We start from the raw sequence: 26,238 nt of genomic DNA, 5'->3' as shown, positions 1-26,238 counted from the left end.
AAATTGCCTTCCTCTCACTTTGGGCCCAATCCTGCTGCTGCCAGCAGAGCACCGCCCAGAAGCTGTCCAGCCTCACCTGCAGCCCAGGAGCGCCCATAGAGAGGCAGCACCTGTGCCACAGAGTGAGTCCCCCTGGAGTGGCAAATGCAGACCTCACTAGTCATTCAGTCCCTGCAATGACCATGTGGCTTCCAAAGGTCTGTCTACACTACAGAGCTATTCCAGAATAGTTCATTCTGGAGTTATTATTCCAAAATAAGCAATTCCGGAATAAGGCATCTACGATGCAGGGAAGCCCCAAAATAATCAAAACTTATTCCAAAATTCTAGGGTATGCAGCAGTAACTCTTTTTTGAAATAGCCCCTATCCCTTGTCGACACAGTCCCATTCCAAAATATATCTGTTTCAGAAGAGGCACTAGTTCTCCTGGAATGAAGTTAATCAAGTTCGAAATGAAGCATCCGCTATTTTGACATTACTTTGAAACAGCGGTCGTGTCGACATTCACAAAGCTATTTTGCAATAGCAGCCATTTTGAAATAACTTTGCAAGCGTCTACACAACACAACCCCTGTTCGCAAGAATGTCAGATGCCTTATTTTGAAATGTTTTCTGTGTAGACACACCCCTAGGGTCTGAGGCTAGAACATGTCCTGGTGACCCAACCTGTGCTGCTGCCTCAGGCTGCCCTGGTGAATGCCCCAGATCCCCTCCTGTTTGAACTCATATCCAGCTGCCCCAAGCACCTTACAGACTAACAAATGAATTTATTAGGTAATGAGCTCTTGTGGGTAAGACCCACTTCCTCAGAACTGGAACAGAGACCTGAACTGGGGCAGCTCTGCTGGAAACTAGCCAGTCCGGGGTCCACCCCAGCTCCCTGGGGAGTCACCATCAGTTAATTCCTGTCCCTTCCACAGATATGCACCTGACTCCCCAGCTGGATTTGTCAGGCTTCAGCTCCCAGCCCTTGAATCATGTTAAACCTTTATCTGCTTGACTGAAGAGCCCGGCATTACCAAGGAGCCATCCTCCAGCCAGCACGTCTGTGGGACTGATTAGAGACAGCAACAAGTCCTTCCAGAGCCCTTGGCACCTGTTAGGGCTCTCAACAGCTCATCACTAAGAATCCTGTTTCATTAGGGAGTACTGGACCCCAGGGCTTCAGCCTCAGCTCCGAGAGGGAAAGTGACTTGCCCCAGCAGCCCAAAGGGGACAACCCCTTCCCTGCCCCCTGTCTCCTGTCTCTGGGCACCAGGCTGCAGCCAGCCAGCCTGCAGGGCTGATGGATGGATCCTATTCTAGTGCTCAGCTGCACCAAACCTGGCCCATCTCTCACCTCTGGCCAGCGATGCTGGAAGGACAATGTGCAGTCTGCTGAGAGCCAGGGAACCAAGGGGGATAGAATGGGAACTGCTGCAGCACCTCCCCTCCCCCACACCTCTAGCTCCAGCACCTGTGTGTACTTCCCGCTAGCCAGCTGTGTGGGGACCTCCAGCTGCCCCAGCCCAGTGCTGGAGCTTGGCATTGCAGAGGCCCTGCTGCCTGGCTGGGCGCTGCCGGATTAAAACCCACCGGTCTCTTTTCGTCCCTTCGTCTCCCAGCAACAATCACCCCCCACCCGCTGCCTGGCACTGATGGGACCAAAACCTGGCACCCGGCAGGAGGCGGAACACACAGTAACTTCCTGTCTCAGTGGGAGAGTCACTTACATGGCACCTCTGCCTCCCTACCCTCCACCAGCCCTCGGCTTTCAGCCACAGCCACTCCACTGCCCAGGGCTCCCGGAGCAGCCCTGGTGCTGCTGGGGTGACACCCCCAGTCGGTACCGAGCCCCCCATTCCATGCCCAGTGATTTGATTGAACAGGGATAGGTAGTGTGATACGAGGAGCATAGGGGGATGGATTGCGTGATACGGGGGTGAACAGGGATGGATGGAGTGATACGTAGGGTGTAAGGGGATGTACAGAGTGATATGGCAGTGGAGGAGTGGATAGAACAATATGGAGGTAATGGGGAATAGAGCTATACTGGAGATCAATAAGTGTGGATAGAGCGATACAGCGGCTTTGGGAGACTGAAACAGATTTGGGGGTGAATGGGGTTTGGATAAAGCAATGTGAGGAAGTGGGGGATGGATAGAGAGACACGGGGATGTAAGGGGATAGAAAGAACAATATCGGGGGGTGGGAGGATGGCTAGAGTAACGGGGGTGAAGGGGTATGGAGAGTGATATGGGGCATGAATTGGGATGGCTCGAGTGATACAGGGGGTGTCAGGGGCGCTAGAGCGATATGTTGGCTGGCTGGGGATGGATAACATGGACGATGGGCTTTGTGGTTAGTTAAGACTCAGAGAAAAAAAGACGAATCCACCACATGCCCCCGCCCTGCCCTGCTCAGTCCTGTGAGCTGCTTGCAAGCATTTTGTGCTTGTTCCTGTGAAGCCCTTGAGAGGCTCTGGCCTGTTCCCGAGGGCTGGCTCAGATCTCCTTGAGTTCGGTGTGCACTGCGTGCTCGACTGTCAAACCTGGTTCCTGGGTGGGCTGGGGAGCCCCCTGCAGTGGCTCTGGTGCTGAGCCTTATATATGACCCTCCCGACCTTCCCTCCCCTCAGTTCCTTCTTGCCAGCTACTCCCACAGTCGGGCAGGAGGCGGGAATCGAATAAGATGGGCAACACACCTCACAGAGCAACAGTTACAACGGTGCCGAGCTGTTTTTTCATCTTTGAGTGCTTGCTCAGATCTACTCGAGTTCAGTGATTCACAAGCCAAACCCAGGAGGGGGTCAGAGTCCACGCCTGGCGGACTCCAGGACAGTGGCCCCCAAGGCTGCGTCCCGCCTGGACAGCTGCACAACAGCACAGTGCGACACGAAAGTGCGTCCAGATGGCCACGTTGCAGCTCGACAGATTGCCTGCAGAGGCACGTGAGCAGGAGGGCCGTGGAGGAGGCCTGAACTCACACAGGATGTGCCAGTGGGCGACCGTAGCCAGGTCGCAGCACGTTCCCACACAGGACGTGATCCAGGAAGAGATGCGCTGCAAGGAGACTGGGAGCCCGTCCATCCATCAGCCACAGGCACGAAGAGCTGGGAGGCCCTGTCCCACTGGATGCAGAGGCAGGTGCCCGGCTCACATGGGCAGAGCCCGGTCTCTGCTCTGCCGGGAGCTGTAAAATTTTCTGTCCCAAACAGGAAGGGAACTGCTCTGGCCAGTGTAAGAGCTGGAGACCACGTCTGGCAGGAAAGCTGAGTGAGGGCAGAGTCGAACCCTGTGAAACACCATGTGTGTGGCTCCAACATACGGTCCCGGAGCTCAGGCACACTTCTGGCAGAGGTGAAATCCCACAGCGATACCTTCACCACCAACCAGGCCCCCACCCTCCCAACTCGTCCATGCAGCCCTATCTGTGCTGCCAGCCCCCACTGAGTTCAGCTAGTGACCCTGAAGCCAGAGCTGCCCACAGGCTCTGGGGCTTGTGGGTCCCACCCCACTGCCCAGCCATGGGAGTTGGATCAGGGGACCAGCCTGGTGAATCACACCCTTATTGCAGGGTCTGGAGCAGAAACACAGGGCTAACTCACCAGCTGTTGTAAGTCAGTTGTAGCGTTTTGGGAGTCAGTGACAACAGATCCCTGGCTGGTGTAAATCAGCTGTACTGCTATGGGAGTCAGTGGGGCCAGGTCTCAAGACAGAGTAAATCAGCTGTAGCGCCACGGGAGCCAGTGGGGCTAGAATCCCAGTGGGTGTGAACCAGCTGTAATGCCATAAAAATCGGTGGGACCAGATCCTTAGCTGGCGTAAGTCAGCTGTAGCACTGTGGGATTCAGAGGGGCCAGATTCCCAGTACCTGTCAATCAGCTGTGTTGCCATGGGAGTCAATGGGAACAGATTCTCAGCAGGTGTCAATCGTCTGTAGGTCTATGGGAGTCAGTGGGGCCAGACCCCTGTCCCTGACAGTGGAGGCCAGGCCCCCTGCCTGGCCCCCACAGAGAGCTGCTGGCGTGCCAGGGGGACCCTCAGCAGGGCCAGAAGGACTAAGCCCCTTTGCCACCCCAGCCCGGCTGGGGGATTCTGGGCAGTACTTGACCCTCCATGCCCTCCCCTGACACGTCTCTGCCTGTGGGGCTGGGCTCACCCGCAGTGTGGGCTGGGGCAGTGGGGGAGCAGCCAGTTGAGAGAGCTGCAGGGATTGGCCCGCTGTGAAATCTGTGTGAGGGGATGAATGGCCTGTACCATCCCCAGGCTGCAAAGGGCCTTTGGAAGTGAGCCCAGCTGCCGTCTCTGCTGGGCTCCTCCTTCCCCTTGCCACCAACTTTCCCTGTTCTCCCCCAGGCCCCCAAGCCGTGGCCTGGATCCCAGGGCTTTGTCAGGGGAGGGGCTGGCCTGGCAACCCAGGCCCCCGCTGGTGGTCTGGGGCCCCGGGGAGGCTGAGGCGGGTGACGGCAGAGCTGGAAGGATATAAAGGGCCAGGCCAATCTCATTCAGGACTTTATTCAGTTTCACCAGCTAATGAGGAAGGCCCCCCAATCGCCCCTCCCCCCGGCTGCTGCAGGATCCCCACTGCCCAAATTCACACAGATCCCAGTGACCGCTGGGCTCTCGTGGCTCTGTTGGAACCTGTGAGCTCCACGCTCCCCTGGTCACACGGCCCCAGCCAGGGACCCAGCCGGCCCACGGCCTAGGGGAGTTGTGGGAGATGAGGTCTTTTATCTACTGACCATTTTGGGGATCAGAGCTGGGCCTGGGGGACCACCGTGAGGGACTCGGGAGCTCCATTTCTTTACTGAAACTACAATACCCACCTAAGTAAGTGAAGAAACAGATTGACAGAGCCAGACTTGTACCCAGAAGCCACCTCTACAAGACAGACCCAACACGGAAAACAAGAGAACATCACTGGCCATCACATATGGCCCCCAGCCAAAGCCTCTCCAGCGCATCATCCGTGATCTACAACCCATCCTGGGTAATGAGCCTTCACTCTCACAGACCTTGGGAGGCAGACCCATCCTCGCCTACAGACAGTCTGCCAACCTGAAACAAATCCTCACCAGCAACTTTAGACCACATCACAGTAATTCTAAACCTGGAACCAGCCCCTCCAACAAACCTCACTGCCAACTCTGCTCACATATACACCAGCGATATCGTCACAGGACCTAACATCACCCGCACCATCAGGGCTCTTTCACCGGCACATCTACTAATATAATATATGCTGTCATGTGCCAGCAATGCCCCACTGCAATTTACATTAGCCAAACTGGACAGTCGCTATGTAAAAGAATAAATGGACATAAATCAGACATCAGGAACAGTGACATACAGAAACCTGTAGGAGAGCACTTCAGTCTCCTGGGACACTCAGTAGCAGATTTAAAAGTAGCAGCCCTACAACAAAAAATTTCAAAAATAAAATGGAGAGAGAAATCTTTGAGCTGCAATTCATTTGCAAATTTGACTCCATCAACCAAGGACTGAACAGAGACTGGGAGTGTTTGGCCCACTACAAAAGCAGTTTCTCCGCTCTTGATGTTCACACCTCCACATTAGCTACTGATAATGGGCCACATCCTCTGTGACTGAGCAGATCATGTCAACTCTGGCCTGCCCCTTGACTGAGACTTCCACTTTAAACCCTCCTCTGAACCCCTTCCCCATCTCATGCATCTGATGATGCGGGTCTTTGCCCATGACAGCTTATGCTCCAAAATACGCTCCAAAATACCAGCTGACAAAGGGGTGCAGTTGTCATCATGAATAAGTCCTTTCTCTCCAAACTATGTGTTAGTCTATAATGTGCCACAGGACTTCTTGTTATTTCTGTGAAGGGGTAATAGAGGCAGTACCCGAAAATGTGCCAGGTGAGACATTGGTGCTGCAGCCTGCTGAGAGCCAGGGAAGCTCACAGCACTGGGGGTTCCCTGTTAGGATGCCAGCAGGGGCAGCCCCACCTGACCTGGGACAGAGGTCTCCATGAGTGAAACAGAAGGCCGATGGAGCTGTGCCCCAGGTACCAGAGTGCTGGCAGGAAGGGGAAGAACAGATCCAGAGAAGTCTCATCAGACCAGATCTGAGTTTATTGATTGCAGGGTGTGAGGGGCACAGCATGGGGCTGTGTCAGGGCTCAGAGCGATGAGGCAGCAGGGGCAGCAGGCCAGGCAGGGCTCTCTGGTACCCAGGCTATGTCACGAGTCACTCCAGCCCTACCCTGCAGCAGCGCGCGGCTGTCCAGTCCATGCCACCGCACTGGCAGTGGCAGATGGAGTCGGAGCGGATGTCCCAGGAGCCGCAGCCCATGCCACAGGCACAGCCCGTGGGCTTGTACCCTGTGGAGAGATGGTGGAGGGGCAGGGTTAGGGGAGAGCTGGTGGCAGGCTGGGAGCCAGGGGGGCTGCAAAGTGCCCTGATCTCTGCTCCTCCCCAGCTCTGGGACTTGTCCCTGTGTCTCATGCAGATGAGCCAGTGACCAGACAAGGGAGGCCCCACAGACCTTGTCCCAGCTCTGCAGCGGCCAGTGCCCCAGGGACTTGGGAGTGGTGCACACGCCATTGTGCCAGCACTGGGCAGCCTATATAAAAAGCGGCCCGGGCCCAGGAAGGATAGGAGACGGGGTGGGCTCTGTGCCCCAGGGGTCCCTCCCTCCCTGGGCCTGTGGGCACTCAGGAGAGCGCTCTTACCTGCTGGGCAGGAGACAAGATCCCCACTTGCTGAAACATCCTGGCAGAGCAGCTTGGCCTTGGCCAGGTTAGTGATCACTGCAAGGCAAGAGGCAGGGCCGTGGGAGTGGAAAGGCTGCCTCCTCCCTACCCCCACCCCCTAGGTGCAGGGAAGATGCCCCTGCCCCAGCTGTTTCTGGCCAGGTGTAACCCATCCTAGCTCAGCTCCCCTGAGTGGTGGCTGGGCTATATATGGCTGGAGCAGGGGCTATAGAGACCCCTGGCTTGAAATCTGCAGTCTTGGGTTTGTTGCCTGTTGCCTGGCAGCACCAACCCTCCCCACAGGCTGTGAGCAAAGGGCAGGGATGGAGGCAGCAGAAATAGCTCCTGGCTGCTTCCCCTGGCCAGTACACCCCTTGGGGCTGGAACTGGGGTCCTGCTGCACCCCCAGCCTCCAGCTTGAAGAGATTTCCATTCTATACAGAGTTTCCAGTTAGGCTCAGTGGCTCTTGCCCCCCTGCCCCCACAGTCCCATTCAATGCACCAGCCGCCACCTGAGAGAGATGGACAGAACCCCCCACTGAACGGTGACACAAGCTGCAGAGATGGCAATTCATGGACCAGAGGCTCCCATGGGGTCACTGAACAATCCAGCAGGTCTGTGGCTAAGTTACAGGCAGGTTCACAGGAGGTGTCAGTTTAATTCCTGCCTCTGCCACTAACTCCCAGTGTGACATTTTGTGAGTCACTTATTCCCCCTGGGCTTCGCTTCCCCTCTGTGTAATGGGGATAACAGTCTGTCTCTTTCGGGGGGGGCTCAGCCCATCCAGTGCGGCTCCTGGCATGATGGGGTCCAGGGCACAGCTACTAGAGTAGGACTAAACAAACATCAGGTTTGTGTGGGCTTAGGCCCAAAGCCAGGCTGAAGAACAGCAGAAAATCTCAAGGGGTCTTGCTGCCCCTCTTACCCCATTTATATACAGAGTGGAGCTAGCTGCAAGGGGCAGCTGATGCAGGCGGGTTGGTAGGCAGGGGATTGAACCTGGGACCCGAGAATCTGCTGTTCAAGTCAAAGCCCCAGTCCTAGATCAGCATTTCTTAGACTGCCTTCCACAGAACACAGGGGTGCCATGAACCACTCACAGGTATGCCATGGCCATGTAGCAACTCCCTGCAGCACAGGTATATATTTTGAGCTGTTCCAGATTTCATGCTAAACCAGATACAATGTTACTTCTTCATTGCTCTGGCACCGGATTAAATTACTTCAGTTTAGTTTTGCTGTACGTGTTGCTGGGTTTTATTTTTCTTTTTTAAATTTTCATCAGTGTTCTGCACAAAAAATATTACTGTTTGGGTTCTTTGGTCTCAAAAAAGCTTAAGCAACGTTGTCCTAGGGCTCGGTAGTGTCACAGCCTGGGGTACAGATCATGCTGCTCTTGTACGTGGCTGGTTTCACCCCCCATGTGACTTTTCAGGAAATTCCCCTGGTTGGACTATTCCACCCCAGGAGTCCTTGTCCAAAATGCAGAAGATGGATCTGCCCAAGCTGTGGTTTGCTCCCAAGCCAACTCCTTACACCCTGTATTGGGGGTGGGGGACGCAGTGACAGTTACGACACAGACAGTTTGGAAAGAAAACTGCAGCTTGGGCAGCTCCCAGCATGAGGAGCTGTGAAAGCAGCATCCTTGCCCCATCGCGGGGCTCAGGTCAGAGCTTTGCCTTCCACAGTGAAATCCTGCCCCTGCCCCCCAGCTGTGAGCCCCGTCCCTGGGGCAGCCACCCAAGGTCCCACAGACGGTACCTATGTTGCTAATGGCTGCCTGCACCTTCGCATCAATCGAATTGTCAATGCACTGATCCCCAGTGTGATACGCTGGCACCAGGAGGGCGAACAGCAGGAACACGGCAGCCTTCATCATGTGGGATGCTGAGCCACCTGCAGGGCAGAGACCCGGCCAACGCATGAGAGCCCAGGAGGGAGCCCTCTGGAACTGGCAGCTGGAGCCGAGATGCACACACGGCAGTGGATTGGGGCCAGGGCAGTGAGTAGCACAGGTGAGGAGTGGGTGCAGGGGTGGAAATTGCCTTCTCAAAACTGCCTACGCTCTCTGGCCGCCCAGGGAGGGCTGGGGCCATGTCCTGGCAGTGCAGCTCTCAGGCTACCTGGAGCTTTTCCCAGCAGGGAAGGGCGGGGCCATGCTGCCCTCTGGGGCAGGGGACACTAAGGGAGGGGTCAGAGGATGGTCAGGGGATGGGGGCAGTAACCTGGGGAGGGGCTGGGCTGGGCTCCATAGGGTGGGGGGAGGGGGAAGTCTTGGAAGGGGCGGGGCCTCAAGTGGGAGGGGCAGGGCTGTGACCTGCCTTCCCCACCTGGGCCTTCACCCACTGCCCATGGAGTGGGGCCCAGCCATGAGGGAAAGCCCCAGTGCCAGGGAAGAGGGTGAGGCTCAGGGGAGGGGGACAGGTGGGCCCGAGGGTTCAGGGGACGTGGGGAGGAGAAGGCCGGGGCTGGAAGGGACACGGGGGTGGGGGAATGTAATGGCAGGGAAGAGGGAGGAAGGGTTGGGTGTGGGGACCCGTGGGTGGGGGGTGGGGAGGCAGGCAGGTTGGTAAGGGGGCGCTTTGGGGAGGGCTGGAATGGCACCTCCATCCTAGGGGACAGCAGAGCAGCTCTGCCTCCACAATGCCAGTGGGGACCGAGTGCCTGGGGGCTGCATGTTCACACGCACACCCAGGAGGGGTTCCCAGTAAAGGTTTACACCCCTAGCAAGCTGACCCCCCGGCCCCTCCCCAAAACAAAATGAAAGCCCCACAAATAGTCGCGTCGCTCTGCTCCGCCCTGCGGCTCTTTCGCTCCCAGCGCCTGGCAACCAGCGGGGTAAAGCCGTGTCCATTGCACGGCCGACACTTCACCCAGGAGCCTCCCTTGGGTAAGGGATCGATTCCAGCTAACCTGCCGTCCACGTCGCCTTCCACTGAGTTAACCAGGAAGGCTGAGCTCACTGACCCCCGCCCGCTGGGGGGATGCAGCTCTCAGGGTATAAAAGCACTTACAGAAAAACAGCTTTTAGGAATCCATATGTTAAACTGGTGCAAACTGGGCTTAGCCCAGTCCCCAGTGGGTTTCAAACCCCCTCTGCATTGATTCATTTGACAGGTCACACTGTCAAGTGATCCAGGAGTCTGACTCCAGGTCAGGTGCTGACAGGTGTAGGGGCCTCAGGGCGCAGTTCCCAGGGGTCCATATTCATAGGGGTCTGGGGCCTCCAGCCACCACCACTGCTGCTGTGACTGTGGCCAGAGCTCCAGGCCCTTTAATCACTGCCGGAGCGTTGTGCACGCTCCTTACAGCTCTGAGTGCTGGCGGGCGGGGGCCCTGCTTTGGACAGCCAGGAGGGCTGGCTACCCTGGCCATGCCCCTTCTACCCAAGGCCCCGCACCTTCCAGCAGTGCAGAGCCAGCTCCCTCTGCCCCACCGACACCTTGCCCAGGGGCACACAGAGGCTCCGGGCTCCCCTGCTCCCACTGATTTTCAATGAGCCGTGGTTTCTCACAGTCTGATGGCCAAAAGCATTTAGGTGCCTCAAGACGCACATAGGCACCTAAGTCACTTTTGAGAGTGGAGCACTGGCTCCTAAGTCCCTTAGCTGCTCTTCAGAACTTTACCTCCAGCTGATCCCTTGCTATATGGAGAGGAAGTCGCTTTGCCCTGGATTCAGAGCCTCCCCACCAGGCTTGGAACCAGATGATGCCGTTGGAAGTTACACCACAGGCACCCTGCTTACAGCCCAGGCCCTGGGAGCCGGGCTCATGCGGGAGCTGTGTCCCCAACCTGCCCCAGGCTCTGGAGCCTCCTGCCCGACCACTGGCACAAACTCACCGACTGGCGCAATCATACAGGTCACTGCTTCCCCGTTCACAACCCATCTGTTAAATAGGAGCCACCTGGAGCTGAGGTGGTGAAATCTTCACTCCCATTGGCTGCTTGACAGTTGCCTCCCTTGTCCAGGAAGTGTGGGGCGACTCCAGGGCTGTTCCTAACAAAGAATGTCTTTTTGCAACTTCTCTGTTTGTCCAACCCCCTCCCAGCTGTTCATGGCCAGGGACAAACACTCCTCTGGCCGAAGTCCATTACCTGGTGGCATTAGACCCACACAGACTTTGTCTCCAATGGACTAAACAGAGCTGTGCTCCCCCTATGTGGGAATTTCCTGGTTTTGTAAGAGGACTGCTGGAAGGCAGGACAGCCTGGGTTTGCACCGGGCGCCTGCGGCTAGGAGATAAAGGAGGTAAAGGGGAGTTCTGTGCTGAAGCTGGAGGAGAAATGAATTTGCTGGCACAAGCACAGTAAAACCAGCAGAGCAGCCATGGTAGCACAGGAGATGGGAGGGTCCCGTTCTTGTACCCTGGGTTCACAACAGAATTGCAGCCGTGTGGCCAGCCCAGCTCATCTCCTATGCTGCTGCGGCTCCAGACTTGCCTTTGCCCATTAGCTCTGTGGGTCCCTGCACTGGACATTATACCTGTGGCTACGAGGCAGAGGGAAGCAGCGGAGATTGGTTGAAACGCACTGGCAGGACTGGCAGCCCAGCATGGCCCTGTGTAATGGGGTTCCAGGGTCCCCAAGCTCTGCACCCCATCCGCAGGGAGGAGTGACTCTCACTCAGCAGGAGAACAGCGACTTTTTTGGCTAACAGGGCACAGCATCTTACAGAGGAGTCAATATAGCAGGCATATAATCATTGACTCACAGAATCATAGGGCTGGAATGGACCTCAGGAGGTCATCTAGTCCAGCCCTCCTCTTCAAGCAGGATCAACCCCCACTAAGTCATCCCAGCAGGACTTAAAAACCACTAGGGATGGAAAATCCACCATCTCTCTAGGCAATGCATTCCAGTGCTTCACCACCCTCCTGGTGAAGCAGATTTTCCTAGTATCCAACCTACACCTCTCCCTCTTTAACTTCAGACCATGGCTCCTTGTTCTGCCATCCAACACCACTGAGAACAGTTTCTCATCATCCTCCTTAGAGCTCCCCTTCAGGAAGTTGAAGGCTGATATTAAATCACCCCTCACTCTTCTCTTCTGCAAACTAAACAAGCCCAAATCCCTCAGCCTCTCCTCACAGGTCATGTGCTCCAGCCCCTTAATCATATTGTTGCCCTCCTCTAAACCTGCTCCAGCACATCCACATCCTTTTTATACTGGGGGGCCCAAAACTGGACACAATATTCCATATGTGGCCTCACCAGCGCCAAATATAGGGGAACAACCACTTCTCTGGATCTGCTCAAAATGCTCCTCCTAATGCATGCTAATATGCCGTTAGCCTTCTTGGCTACAAGGGCACACTGTTGACTCATTTCCAGCCTTTCATCCACCGTAATCCCTAGATACCTTTCCGCTGTACTGCTGCTTAGCCAGTCAGTCCCTAGGCTACAACAATGCTTGGGATTCTTCTGTCCCAAGTGCGGGACTCTTCACTTCTCCTTGTTGAGCTGCATTAAATTTCTTTTGGCCCAGTCCTCCAATTTATCCAGGTCACTCTGGATCCTCCCTCTACCCTCCAACATATCTACCTCTCCCACTAGTTTTGTGTCATCCACAAACTTGCTGAGGGTGCAATCCCTGTCCCTCATCCAGGTCAGTAATAAAGATGTTGAACAACACCAGCCCCAGAACCGAGCCTTGATGCACTCTGCTTAAAACTGACCGCCATCCAGATATCGAGCCATTGACCACTACCCATTGGGCTCGACCATCAAGACAGCTTTCTATCCATCTTATAGTCCATAGATCCAATCCATCATTCTTTAACTTATGGGCAAGAATGTTGTAGGAGACCATATCAAAAGCTTTGCTGAAGTCAAGTATACCACATTCACTGACTTTCCCATGTCCACAGAGTCTGTTACCTTGTCATAAGAAGCTGATGAGATTGGTCAGGCAGTACTTGCCCTTGGTGAATCCGTTTTGTTTACTTTGATCACTTTCCCCTCTTCCAAGTGCTCCACAATGGATTCCTTGAGGATTCCCTCCATTATTTTCCCAGGGATTGAGGTAAGGCTGACCGGTCTATAGTTCCCTGGATTGTCCTTCTTTCCTTTTTTAAAGATGGGCACTTTGTTTGCCTTTTTCCAGTTATCTGGGATCTCTCCTGATCTCCAAGAGTCTTCAAAGATAATGGTCAAAGGCTCGGTAATGATGTCTGCCCATTCCCTTGGTACCCTTGGGTGCATTAAATCCAGACCCATGGACTTGTGCACATCTTGTTTTTCTAGATAGCTCTTAACTCATTCCTTCCCCACAGATGGCTGCCTCCACCTTTCCATACTGCATTGTCTAGCACCATAGTGTGAGACCTGTCTTTGTCCATAAAGAGTGAGGCAAAAACAGCATTGAGTACTTCGGTTTTTCTTATATCATCCGTCACTAGGTAACCTCTCTCAGCCAGTAATGGCCCCACACCTTCATTGGTAACCCGTTTATTGTTAACATGCCTGTAGAAACCCTTCTTGTTACCCTTCACATCCCTTGCCAGATGCAGTTCTAACTGTGCTTTCGCTTTCCTGATTACTCCCCGGCATTCTCCAGCCATATGTTTATACTCCTCTTTAGTTAACTGTCCGTGTTTCCATTTCTTGTACGCATCCTTTTTGAGTTTAAGCTGACTAAGGATTTCCCTGTTAAACCAAGCTGGTTGCCTACCATGTTTGCATTGCTTACTATGCAGCGAGATGGTTTATTTCTCTGGCTTCAGTTAGGCTTCTTTAAAATACTGCCAGTTCTCTTGAACTCTTTTCCCCTTCATCTTCATTTCCTAAGGGATCCTGCTCATCCATTGTCTCAGGGAGTCGAAGTCTGCTCCTTTGAAATCAAGGGTCTGTATGTTACTGCTCACCCTTCTTCCTTTTGTCAGAATCCTGAAATCTATCTCATGGCCACTGCAGCCCAGGTTTCCAGCCACATCTATTTCTTCTACTAGTTCTTCCCTGTTTGTGAGCAGCAGGTCAAGCTGTGCACGGCCCTTGGTTGGTTTCTTCAACACTTGTACCAAGAAGTTATCCCCAACATTCTCCAAAAACTTCCTGGATTGTGCTGCTGTATTGATCTCCCAACAAATATCCGGATGACTAAAGTCTCACATGAAAACCAGGGCTTGTGATTTGGAAGCTTCACTTAGGTGTCTGAAGAAATCCTCATCTACCTGATCTTCCTGATCTGGCAGTCTGTAGCAGACACCAACTACAACATCACCTCTGTTGTTTCTGTTTCTAAGCTCAACCCAAAGACACTCAACTGGATTTTCTCCCTGCTTATACTGGAACTCTGAGCAATCATACTGCTCCCTCACATACAGCGCACCTCTGTCTGTCCTTCCTAAACAGTTTATAACCTTCCATGACCGTGCTCCAGTTATGCAAATTGTCCCACCAAATCTCCGTTATTCCAACCACCTCATACTCTTTTGACTGTGCCAGGGCCTCTAATTCTCCCTTTGTTCCCCAAGCTTCCTGCATTTGTATACAAGCACCTTACAGAAGTGACTCTTTGGCCCACTTTCTTCTCTTCACCCAGGAAACCTACTTAATTGTTCCTTACTCCTTCCCCACTTACCTCAGAGCTTGTGTCACCATCCCCCGATGAACCTCATGCGATATAGTGGGACATAAGTGTGTGTATGTGTGTAGCTCACAGGTTGTGTGGTATGGAAGGAGAAACTGAGGCACACAACTATTTGGGTGGTATGGCTAAATGCTAAGGGTGGAAAGCATTTGTACCTTCATTTATTGGACTGTAACTGAATTCCAAACATTTTCTGGAGCAGCTGTATGGACTGGTGGGCAGATGGGGCAGGGTCCAGACCGGAGAAGAACTGTTTGATCTGCTGGTGCTACAGAAGCTGTACGGGCTCTGCCTGCCCGACTTGACAATGTGGCTGATGGACCGGGGGCTGAAGCAGGGAGATCAACCAACCTGAGGGAACTAAAGGGACTTGCTTGGCTACATCACATGAAAGGGACCAGTACCAAGCTTCGGACGTGGTGCCTCCCCCTGCAGGATTATGAAATGGAGGTGGTGCACATCAAGGGGAGCACCAGGGTATAAAAGATGCCCAATCATGCGGGAAGGGCCCTGAACTTCCCCAGGGCACTGGCTGAGTGACCCCACTCAGTTTGGTCTGGAAGGGAGGCGAGATGTGATAGAGTGGGGGATACATGAGTGGCTCACAGAGGGTGGGGGGCTCCTGCTGAGGGTAACCTGAGGACCAGGAGACACCTCTGAGCTGCAGACAAAGGGGGAGGTGGAGCCTGAGGGGTTTGAATTGGAGCTGGGAGTTGGAAAGCAGTGAGTCTGGGCTGGGAGAGAGAGAGACAAAGGAGGGGCAAGGCCCCGGCTCCAGAGGCCCCTTGGGGCCTCCTCTCCCCATTGTGGATTGGACTGGCTGTTTATAATTGCTGTACTGACTCCTCTGTAAGATGCCGTGCCCTGTCACTAATAAAGCTGCTGTTCTCCTGCTGAGTGAGAGTCATTCCTGCCTGCGGACGGGATGCAGAGCCTGGGGAACCCCTGAACCCCATCACAACTAGTTTAAAGCTCTCCTCACTAGATTTGCAAGCTTGCTCACAAAGATGTTCTTTCCTCTCTTTGTTAGGTGGATCCCATCTCTTTCCAGCAATCCCTGTTCACGAAAGAGCCTCCTTCCCATGGGTCACAGAATCAGAGAATAACAGGGCTGGAAGGGACCTCAGGAGGTCATCTAGTCCAGCCCCCTGCTTCAAGCAGCATCAACCCCCACTAAGTCATCCCAGCCAGGACCTTGTCCAGCCGCAACTTAAAAACCTTGAGGGATGGAGAATCCACCACCTCTCCAGGCAACGCATTCCAATGCTTCACCACGCGCCTGGTGAAGTAGTTTTCCCTAATATCTAACCTTCACCTCTCCCTCTTCAACTTCAGACCATTACTCCTTGTTCTGCCTTCTGACACCACTGAGAACAGTTTCTCACCCTCCTTTTTAGAGCTCCCCTTCAGGAAGTTGAAGGTGGCTATTAAATCACCTCTAAGTCTTCTCTTCTGTAAACTAAACAAGCCCAAATCCCTCAGCCTATCCTCATAGGTCTTGTGCTCCAGCCCCTTAATCATTTTTGTTGCCCTTCGCTGAACCTGTTCCAGCAACTCCACATCCTTTTTATACTGGGGGGCCCAAAACTGGACACGATATTCCAGATGTGGCCTCACCAGTGCCGAAGAAAGAGGAATAACTACTTCTCTAGAGCTGCTCGAAATGCTCCTCCTAATGCACGCTAATATGCTGTTAGCCTTCTTGGCTACAAGGGCACACTGTTGAATCATTTCCAGCCTTTCATCCACCATTACCCCTAGGTCCCTTTCCATCATATTGCTGCTGAGCCAGTCGGTCCCCAGCCTGTAACAATGCTTGGGATTCTTCCGCCCCAGGTTCAGGACTCTACACTTCTCCTTATTGAACCGCATCAGATTTCTTTTGGCCCAGTCCTCCAATTTATCCAGGTCGCTCTGGATTCTCTCTCTACCCTCCAACATATCTACCTCTCCCACTAGTTTTGTGTCATCCGCAAACTTGCTGAGGGTGCAATCCTGTCCCTCATCCAGGTCAGTAATAAAGATGTTGAATAACACCGGCCCCAGAACCGAACCCTACGGCACTCCGCTTGAAACAGACCACCATCCAGATATTGAGCCATTGACCACTACCCGTTGGGCCCGACCATCAAGACAGCTATCTATCCATCTTATAGTCCAAGGATCCAATCCATATTTCCTTAATTTATGGACAATCTCCTTAATTTATGAAGATGTCATCAATATAGGCAGGTAGAGGAGGGGCACTAGGGGACGAGAAGTGAGAAAGCGTTGTTCCAGGTCAGCCATAAAAGCGTTGGCAGACTGTGGGGCCACGCAGGTGCCCATAGCATTGCCACTGATTTGAAGGTATAATTTGTCCCCAAATCTGAAATAGTTGTGGGTGAAGACAAAGTCACAAAGCTCCACCACCATTTGTGCCTCGGTCTCATCAGGGACATCATCACAGGACCTAACATCAACCATACCACCAGGGGCTCCTTTACCTGCACATCTACATCTGGAGAAGAAGCAAATAGGCCCTAATGGGCTAAGGCAGCTCAGGAACAACAGCAGCACAGGAGATGAGCTGGCTGGATATAAGGATACAATTCTGTCAGGGACCCAGGGTACGTTCACAGGGACCTCCCACTTCCCCGTCAATCTGACCGGGAAGGACCTTTCTTCCTAATCCCAATCTGGGGTCAGTCTGATGCTGAGGATGGGAGCCAGAGCCACTAGCCATGGACCTGAGCTCCATCCTCCCAACTCCACGTTGCCTAGCTCACCAGGCCTCACTACATGAGTCATAGCCAAAGCCAAGGTAGCAGCTAGCCTCAGCTCTGCTGCTGCAATGCCCTGCACTAGCCTGGTGCGGACAGACGGACCCTGCCCCAGAGAGTTCACATTCTAAAGAGATAAAAGGCTGGAGGGGAAACTGAGGCAGAGAGCTAGGAAGTGACTGGCACAAGGTCACCCAGCAGATACCCTAAATCCACAGCATCCCAACCACTAGATCACGCTGTCCCCAAAGACAGGGAAATGAAAGATGAGGCGGGGGTCATTCAGAGGTCACACTGCAAATCAGGAAGACACCACCAGGCTGACAGAGGGTGTCTAGTTACTGCCATTCTTGCTGCAAAAGAAATACCTCTGAGTACCGCTCCACTTCCCCTGGCCCTCAGAACAGCTCTGGCTCCCGCTGAGGGTGACACCCCCCAGTCGATACCTTGCCCTCAGTCCATGCTCAGGTGATTTGATTGAATGGAGATGGATAGCGTGATACGGGGGTGACAGGGATGGACTGAGTGATACATAGGGTGTTAGGGGATGAACAGAGTGATATGGCAAGGGAGAAAACAAGATGAATCTGCCGCATGCCCCTGCCCTGCTCTGCTTAGGGTGATAGGGGGCAGAGGATATCTCAGCACAATAATCCTGTGATCTGGTTTCAAGCACTTTACTGCCTCTTTTGTGCTTGTTCCTGTGAAGGCCTTGAGAGGCTCTGGCCTGCTCTTGAGGGCTGGCTCAGATCTCTTCGAATTTGGTGTGTGTGCTGCGTGCTCAACTGTCAGAAATCTTCGCCTGTCTGCTACCTGCTGGGTCGGCTGGGGAGCCCCCTGCAGTGGCGCTGGTGTTGAGCCCTATATATGACCCTCCCGACCTTCCCACCCCTCAGTTCCTTCTTGCCAGCTACTCCCACAGTCGGGCAGGAGGGCGGAAATCAAATAATATGGGCAACACGTCTTGCAGAAAAAGTTACAGCAGTACCGAGCTGTTTTTCTTCTTCCAGTGCTTGCTCAGATCTACTTGAGTTCAGTGATTCACAAGCCAAACCCAGGAGGGGGTCAGAGTCCACGCCTGGCGGACTCCAGGACAGTGGCCCCCAAGGCTGCGTCCCGCCTGGACAGCTGCACAACAGCACAGTACGACAGGAAAGTGCGTCCAGAGGGCCACGTTGCAGCTCGACAGATTGCCTGCAGAGGCACGTGAGCAGGAGGGCCGTGGAGAGGCCTGAACTCACACAGGATGTGCCAGTGGGCGACCGTAGCCAGGTCGCAGCACGTTCCCACACAGGACATGATCCAGGAAGAGATGCGCTGCAAGGAGACTGGGAGCCCGTCCATCCATCAGCCACAGGCACGAAAAGCTGGGAGGCCCTGTCCCACTGGATGCAGAGGCAGGTGCCCGGCTCACATGGGCAGAGCCCGGTCTCTGCTCTGCCAGGAGCTGTAAAATTTTCTGTCCCAAACAGGAAGGGAACTGCTCTGGCCAGTGTAAGAGCTGGAGACCACGCCTGGCAGGAAAGCTGAGTGAGGGCAGAGTCGAACCCTGTGAAACACCATGTGTGTGGCTCCAACATGCGGTCCCGGAGCTCAGGCACACTTCTGGCAGAGGTGAAATCCCACAGCGATACCTTCACCACCAACCAGGCCCCCACTCTCCCAACTCGTCCATGCAGCCCTATCTGTGCTGCCAGCCCCCACTGAGTTCAGCTAGTGACCCTGAAGCCAGAGCTGCCCACAGGCTCTGGGGCTTGTGGGTCCCACCCCACTGCCCAGCCATGGGAGTTGGATCATGGGAACAGTCTGGTGAATCACACCCTTATTGCAGGGTCTGGAGCAGAAACACAGGGCTAACTCACCAGCTGTTGTAAGTCAGTTGTAGTGTTTTGGGAGTCGGTGTCAACAGATCCCCGACTGGTGTAAATCAGCTGTACTGCTATGGGAGTCAGTGGGGCCAGGTCTCAAGACAGAGTAAATCAGCTGTGGTGTCAGGGGAAACAATGAGAACATCCCCATCAGGTGTAAGTTAGCTGCAGTGCTATGGGAATCAATGGGGCCAGATCCCCAACCAGTGTAAAACAGCTGTAGCGCCATGGGAGTCAATGGGGCTAGAATCCCAGTGGATGTAAACCAGCTGTAATGCCATGAAAATCAGCGGGATCAGACCCACAGCTGGTGTAAGTCAGCTGTAGCACTGTGGGATTCAGGGGGGCCAGATTCCCAGCCCATGTAAATCAGCTGTAGGTCTATGGGAGTCAGTGGTGCCAGACCACCATCCCTGACAGTGGAGGCCAGGCAGGGAGCAGGCTGCCACTGTCTCCCAGCCAGGCTCTCTACGAGCTCTGTTCCCTGCCTGGCTCTCACAGAGAGCTGCTGACATGCCGGGGGACCCTCAACAGGGCCAGAAGGACTAAGCCCCTTTCCCACCCCGGCCCGGCTGGGGGATCCTGGGGGTACTTGACCCTCCATGCCCTCCCCCCACACGTCGCCTCTGGCTGTGGGGCTGGGCTCACCCACGGTGCAGGCTGGGACACTGGGGGAGCAGCCAGTGGGGAGAGCTGCAGGGATCAGCCCGCTGCGAAATCTGTGTGAGGGGATGAATGACCTGTACCATCCTGTGATGTGGTTCAGGGGTTCCCAGGCTCTGCACCCCGTCCACAGGCAGGAGTGAGTCTCACTCAGCAGGACAACAGCAGGTTTATTAGCCAGCAGGGCACGGAGGAGTCAGTACAGCCAGCAGAGACAGTCAGTCCAATCCATGTTGGAGAGAGGAGGCCCGGCAGGGCCACTGGAGCCAGGGCCTTGCCCCTTCCTTTGTCTCTCTCTCTCTCTCTCCCAGCCCAGACGAACTGCTTTCCAACTCCCGGTTCCAATTCAAACCCCTCAGGCTCCACCTCCCCCTTTGTCTACAGCTCAGAGGTGTCTCCTGGTCCTCAGGTTACCCTCAGCAGGAGCCTCCCACCCTCTGTGAGCCACTCACATTCACATGCTCATCCCCCACAACATCACACAGCCCCAGGCTGCAAATGTCCTTTGGAAGGGGGCCCAGCTGCCCTCTCTGCTGGGCTCCTCCCTCCCCTTGCCACCGACTTTCCCTGTTCTCCCCAAGACCTCCAAGCCGTGGCCTGGATCCCAGGGCTTTGTCGGGGGAGGGGCTGGCCTGGACATCCAGGCCCCCGCTGATGGTCTGGAGGCCCGGGGAGGCTGAGGCGGGTGATGGCAGAGCTGGAAGGATATAAAGGGCCAGGCCAATCTCATTCAGGACTTTATTCAGTTTCACCAGCGAATGAGGAAGGGCACCTGATCACCCCTCCCCCCGGCTGCTGCAGGATCCCCACTGCCCAAATTCACACAGATCCCAGTGACCACTGGGCTCTCGTGGCTCCGTTGGAACCTGTGCGCTCCACGCTCCCTTGGTCACACGGCCCAGCCAGGGACCCAGCCGGCCCACGGCCTAGGGGAGTTCTGGGAGACGGGGGGTCTTTTACCTACTGACCATTTTGGGGATCAGAGCTGAGCCTGGGGGACAACCGTGACGGACTGGGGAGCTCCATTTCTGTGAAGGGGTAACCGAGTCAGTGCCCAGAAGTGCACCAGGCGAGACACGGTCGCTGCAGGCTGCTGAGAGCCAGGGAAGCTCACAGCACTGGGGGTTCTCTGTCAGAACACTGGCAGGGGCAGCCGGACCTGACCTGGGACAGAGGTCTCCATGGGTGAAATGGGAGGACGGTGGAGTTCTGCCCCATGGTCCCAGGTACTGGGGTGCTGGCGGGAAGGGGAAGAACAAATCCAGAGAAGTCTCATCAGACCAGATCTGAGTTTATTGATTGCAGGGTGTGAGGGGCACAGCATGGGGCTGTGTCAGGGCCCAGAGCGATGAGGCAGCAGGGGCAGCAGGCCAGGCAGGGCTCTCTGGTACCCAGGCTATGTCACGAGTCACTCCAGCCCTACCCTGCAGCAGCGCGCGGCCGTCCAGTCCATGCCACTGCACTGGCAGTGGCAGATGGAGTCGGAGCGGATGTCCCAGGAGCCGCAGCCCATGCCGCAGGCACAGCCCGTGGGCTTGTACCCTGTGGGGAGACGGTGGAGGGGCAGGGTTAGGGGAGAGCTGGTGGCAGGCTGGGAGCCAGGGGGGCTGCAAAGTGCCCTGATCTCTGCTCCTCCCCAGCTCTGGGACTTGTCCCTGTGTCTCATGCAGATGAGCCAGTGACCAGACAAGGGAGGCCCCACAGACCTTGTCCCAGCTCCTCAGCAGCCAGTGCCCCAGGGACTGAGGAGTGGTGCACACGCCATTGTGCCAGCACTGGGCAGCCCACGTGCAGGGAGGCCCAGGCAGGCTGGTGGCCCATCCCTGCCCCAGCGCCCCAGAGAGGATAGCAGACAGTGTGGGCTCTGTGCACCAGGGGTCCCTCCCTCCCTGGGCCTGTGGGCACTCAGGAGAGCGCTCTTACCTGCTGGGCAGGTGACAAGATCCCCACGTGCAGAAACATCCTGGCAGAGCAGCTTGGCCTTGGCCAGGTTAGCGGACACTGCAAGGCAAGAGGCATCGCCGTGTGAAAGGAAAGACTGCGTCCTCCCCACCCCATCCCCCTATGTGCAGAGAGGCTGCCTGTGTCCCAGCTGTTCCCTGGCCGGGTGTAACCCACTCTGGTTCATCCCCCCGAGCTGTAGTTGGGCTACGTACGGCTGGAGCTGAGGCTATAGAGACCCCTCGCCTGAAATCTGCAGGTCTAGGGTGTGATGGAGTGGGGGATACCTGTGTGTGTGTGAGTGGCTCACAGAGGGTGTGGGGCTCCTGCTGAGGGTAACCTTGATGACCAGGTAACACCTTTGTACTGCAGACAAAGGAGGAGGTGGAGCCTGAGGGGTTTGAATTGGAACTGGGAGTTGGAAGCAGTTAGTCTGGGCTGAGGGAGAGAGAGAGACAAAGGAGGGGGCAAGGCCCCGGCTCTGGGGGCCCCTCGGGGCCTCCTCTCCCCAACATGAATTGGACTGGCTGTCTCTGCCGGCTGTACTGACTCCTCTGTATGATGCTGTGTCCTGTCGGCTAATAAACCTGCTGTTTTACTGCTGAGTGAGAGACTCTCCTGCCTGCGGATGGGGTGCAGAGCTTGGGGGACCCCAGAACCCCATCACACTGGTGTCAGCAGTGGGATGTTCTGCACCCCGAGGATGGAGCATCCAGCAGTAAGTGACTGGGGCCCCGGAAGAAGTGGGGCCTGCGAGACCCAGGTGTGCTGAAGGGCAGTGAGGTGCAGTCCCCAAGGCGGAGGGGCCTGCGGCCGAACCCAAGCAACTGCGGTCGTGGTTCTCGAGAGGGGGTGTCACACCCGAGCAGGGGTTACTCCTGGGAATCTGTTGGAGTCGGTCCCAGAAGGTGGAGGGGCTGAGGGCCCAACCCCCAGAAAACAAGTGACCTACAAGGAGGCTGACGCTGAATGAGTTCTTCCCAAGACAGTGTGCTCATGGTCCTTGATAGCGGGTGTCACACTGAAGAAGGGGTTCCTCTGAGAGTCTGTTGGAGTCGGTCCCAGAGGGCAGAGGGGCCTACGGCCTAACCCCGGGGAGCTTGTGACCCACAAGGAGCCTGGCACACTGAAGGGATTCTTCCAGGAATCGTGGGGTGCAGAGGGCATCAGCCTGAGAGCCTGCAACCACGCTCAGCAACTCCGCTGTGAAGTGGCAGCACCTGGAAACCGAATCTAGATTAAAGAAGCTGGACAAGGCAGCGTGGATGTGCAGTGGCAGAGGTGAGGGTTAAGGAAAATCCTGCAGAGGTGAGCCCGGATCGGGGCAGGGAACCCTGGACTGCCTGGAGCTCTGAACCAAGTGGCCTACCACAGCTCAAGGAGGGAAGGAGCAATTCCAACCCATCATCTACTAGTGGCCAAGACAGACCTGCGAAGAGTTTTCCAGGCCTGGGCCGAGGAAGGTGCCTGTGTGTCTGTGCAGGAAAGCAGCTGATCCACTGGGAATGGCAAGTTGTCTGTAAGAGAAGCTGCTTCACCTTCTGTGTGTGTGTGGAGACCAGCCGGGGGGGCTGGGACAAAGGAGAAAGTGTCTCCCATTGTCTGTCTGTGTTAAACAACAGCAGCAGCCTGGGGAGAGAGCAGAGCCTGCGTTTGGAAAAGGTGCCAATGATGAAACTAGCCCATTGTCTGAGGAAGATTCACCAGCCTGGGGTGGCTGGAGAAGGATCCACCAGAAAAGAGCATTCCAGTCTTGCAACCTCTGACATGAGAAGAAACATTCCAAACCTATTGTGTGGCATGAAAGGGGAAACTGAGGCACACAGCCATTGTGGTGGTCTGGCTAAATGCCAAGGATGGAAGCATTTGTACCTTCCGTTACTGGACTGTAACTGAATTCCAAACATTGGCTGGAGCAGCTGTATGGAGTGGTGGTCAGATGGGGCAGGACCCAGACCACAAAAAACCTGTTTAATCTGTTGGTGCTGCAGCATCTGTATGGGCTCTGCCCGCCCGACTTGAGAACGTGGCTGACGGACCGGGGCTGAAGCAGCGAGACCAACCAACCCAAGGGAACTAAAGGGACTTGCCCGGCTGCATCACATGAAAAGGGCCAATACCAAGCTCCTGAGTTGGAGCCTCCCCCAGCAGGACTATGACGTGGAGGTGGTGCACATCGAGGGGAGCACTGAGGGTACAGCCGATGCCCTGTCACGAGGGGAGAGCCCCGAACTTCCCCAGGTCACCAGTTGAGTGACCCTGCTCAGTTCGGTCTGAAAGGGGGGAGAGATGTGATGGAGTGGGGGATACCTGTGTGTGTGTGAGTGGCTCACAGAGGGTGTGGGGCTCCTGCTGAGGGTAACCTTGATGACCAGGTAACACCTTTGTACTGCAGACAAAGGAGGAGGTGGAGCCTGAGGGGTTTGAATTGGAACTGGGAGTTGGAAGCAGTTAGTCTGGGCTGAGGGAGAGAGAGAGACAAAGGAGGGGGCAAGGCCCCGGCTCTGGGGGCCCCTCGGGGCCTCCTCTCCCCAACATGAATTGGACTGGCTGTCTCTGCCGGCTGTACTGACTCCTCTGTATGATGCTGTGTCCTGTCGGCTAATAAACCTGCTGTTTTACTGCTGAGTGAGAGACTCTCCTGCCTGCGGATGGGGTGCAGAGCTTGGGGGACCCCAGAACCCCATCACATAGGGTTTGATGCCTGTTGCCTGGCAGCACGAAACCTCCCCCCAGGCTGTGAGCAAAGGGCAGGGATGGAGACAGCAGGAATAGCTCCTGGCTGCTTCCCCTGGCCGGTACACCCCTCGGGGCTGGAACTGGGGTCCTGCTGCACCCCCAGCCTCCAGCTTGAAGAGATTTCCATTCCATACAGAGTTTCCAGTTTGGCTCAGTGGCTCTCGCCCCCCTTCTGCCCCCCACAGTCCCATTGAATGCACCAGCCGCCACCTGAGAGAGATGGACACAGCGCCCCCAAATAAACCCACCCAGCCCTGGGAGGACGGCAGCACAAGCTGTGGAGATGGCAATTCATGGACCAGAGGCTCCCATTGGGTCACCGAAAAATCCAGCAGGTCTGTGGCTAAGGTACTAGGCTTGGCCACAGGTGATGTAGGTTTAATTCCTGCCTCAGCCACTAACTCCAAGTGTGACCTTTTGTGAGTCACTTAGTTTCCCTGGCTTCAGTTCCCCTGTGTGTAATGGAGATAATGGTCCATCCCTTCGGGGCAGGGGAGGCCTCAGCCCATTCAGTGCAGCTCCTGACACGAGGGCAGTCCAGGGTGCAGCTACTACAGTAGAACTAGAGAAACATCAGGTTTGTGTTGGGCTGAGGAATAGTCCATCTGCCCCCTTACACACTGATTGAGGCTGGCTGGAAGTGGCAGCTGACCCAGTCAGGTTGGCAGGATATTGAACCTGGGACCCCAGAATCTTTGTTCAAGCCAAAGTCACAAGCTTAGATCAGCATTTCTTAAACTACATTCCACAGAAGAGGGGTGAGACAGGCAGTGAAGCAACTAGTAATGACCTGCAGCACAGGTAGATATTTTGTGCTATGCCAGATTTTATGTGAAAGCAGACACCATGTTACTTCTTCATTGCTCTGGTACCGAATTAAATTACTTCAGTTTAGTTTTGCTGTTTGTGTTGCTGTTTTTTATTTATTTATTTTTTTAATTTTCTTTGGTGTTCTGCACAAAAACCATTACTGTTTGGGTTCTTAGGTCTCAAAAAGCTTAAGAAACACTGCCCTAGAGCTCAGTAGTGTCACAGCCTGGGGCACAGATCATGTGGCTCTTATATGTGGCTGGTTCCACCCCCCCATGTGGCTTTTTAGGACATACCCACCTCCCGGGGGGGCTATTTGGTCCCAGGACTCTTTGTCTAACTCTCAGAAGATGGATCTGCCCAAGCTGCGGTGAGCTCCCAAGCCGGCTCCTTACACCCTGTGTTGGCGGGGGAGGGGACGGGGGGGGTGGAGGGGTGCAGTGACAGTTACAACACAGAGCAAGAATCAGCCAGTTTGGAAGGAAAACTGCATCTTGGGCAGCTTCCAGCATGAGGAGCTGTGAAATCAGGGTCCTCACCCCGTCGCAGGGCTCAGGGCAGAGTTTCACCTTCAGCAGAGAAATCCTGCTCTATGCCCCCCAGCTGTGAGCCCCATCCCTGAGCCCCATACACTGGGGCATGGTCCCACAGACAGTTACCTATGTTGCTGATGGCTGCCTGCACCTTCAGATCAACCACACTGTCAATGATGCACTGAGCCCCAGTGTGATACGCTGGCACCAGGAGGGCGAACAGCAGGAACACGGCAGCCTTCATCATGCGGGATGCTGAGCCACCTGCAGGGCAGAGACCCGGCCAACGCATGAGAGCCCAGGAGGGAGCCCTCTGGAACTGGCAGCTGGAGCCGAGATGCACACACGGCAGTGGATTGGGGCCAGGGCAGTGCGTAGCACAGGTGAGGAGTGGGTGCAGGGGTGGAAATTGCCTTCTCAAAACTGCCTACGCTCTCTGGCCGCCCAGGGAGGGCTGGGGCCATGTCCTGGCAGTGCAGCTCTCAGGCTACCTGGAGCTTTTCCCAGCAGGGAAGGGTGGGGCCATGATGCCCTCTGGGGCAGGGGACACTAAGGGAGGGGTCAGGGGATGGTCAGGGTATGGGGGGCAGTAACCTGGGGAGGGGCTGGGCTGGGCCCCATAGGGT

General features: G+C 55.3%; 2 protein-coding genes across 2 annotated transcripts; both read right to left on the bottom strand.

Annotated features, from left to right (window-relative positions):
• Nucleotides 1-6,068: 6,068 nt before the first annotated feature.
• On the bottom strand, nucleotides 6,069-10,564 carry LOC142003440 (resistin-like). Its single transcript, XM_074980399.1, has 4 exons — nucleotides 10,549-10,564; nucleotides 8,470-8,604; nucleotides 6,687-6,764; nucleotides 6,069-6,335 (listed from the first exon to the last, which is right to left on the bottom strand). The coding sequence occupies exons 1-4, from the start codon at nucleotides 10,562-10,564 to the stop codon at nucleotides 6,202-6,204; spliced, it is 363 nt and encodes a 120-aa protein (XP_074836500.1). The 3' UTR covers nucleotides 6,069-6,201.
• Nucleotides 10,565-20,864: 10,300 nt separating this feature from the next.
• LOC142003317 (resistin-like) lies at nucleotides 20,865-25,881 on the bottom strand. Its single transcript, XM_074980162.1, has 3 exons — nucleotides 25,739-25,881; nucleotides 21,513-21,590; nucleotides 20,865-21,131 (listed from the first exon to the last, which is right to left on the bottom strand). Exons 1-3 carry the CDS (start codon nucleotides 25,857-25,859, stop codon nucleotides 20,998-21,000), a joined length of 333 nt encoding a protein of 110 aa, XP_074836263.1. The 5' UTR covers nucleotides 25,860-25,881; the 3' UTR covers nucleotides 20,865-20,997.
• Nucleotides 25,882-26,238: the final 357 nt, after the last annotated feature.

The sequence above is a fragment of the Carettochelys insculpta genome, chromosome 29, assembly GCF_033958435.1.
Source record: "Carettochelys insculpta isolate YL-2023 chromosome 29, ASM3395843v1, whole genome shotgun sequence".
In the NCBI taxonomy this organism is placed as follows: Eukaryota; Metazoa; Chordata; order Testudines; family Carettochelyidae; genus Carettochelys; species Carettochelys insculpta.
The sequence above is the reverse complement of the archived record's forward strand: the minus strand, read 5'-3'. Positions and strand labels throughout refer to the sequence as shown.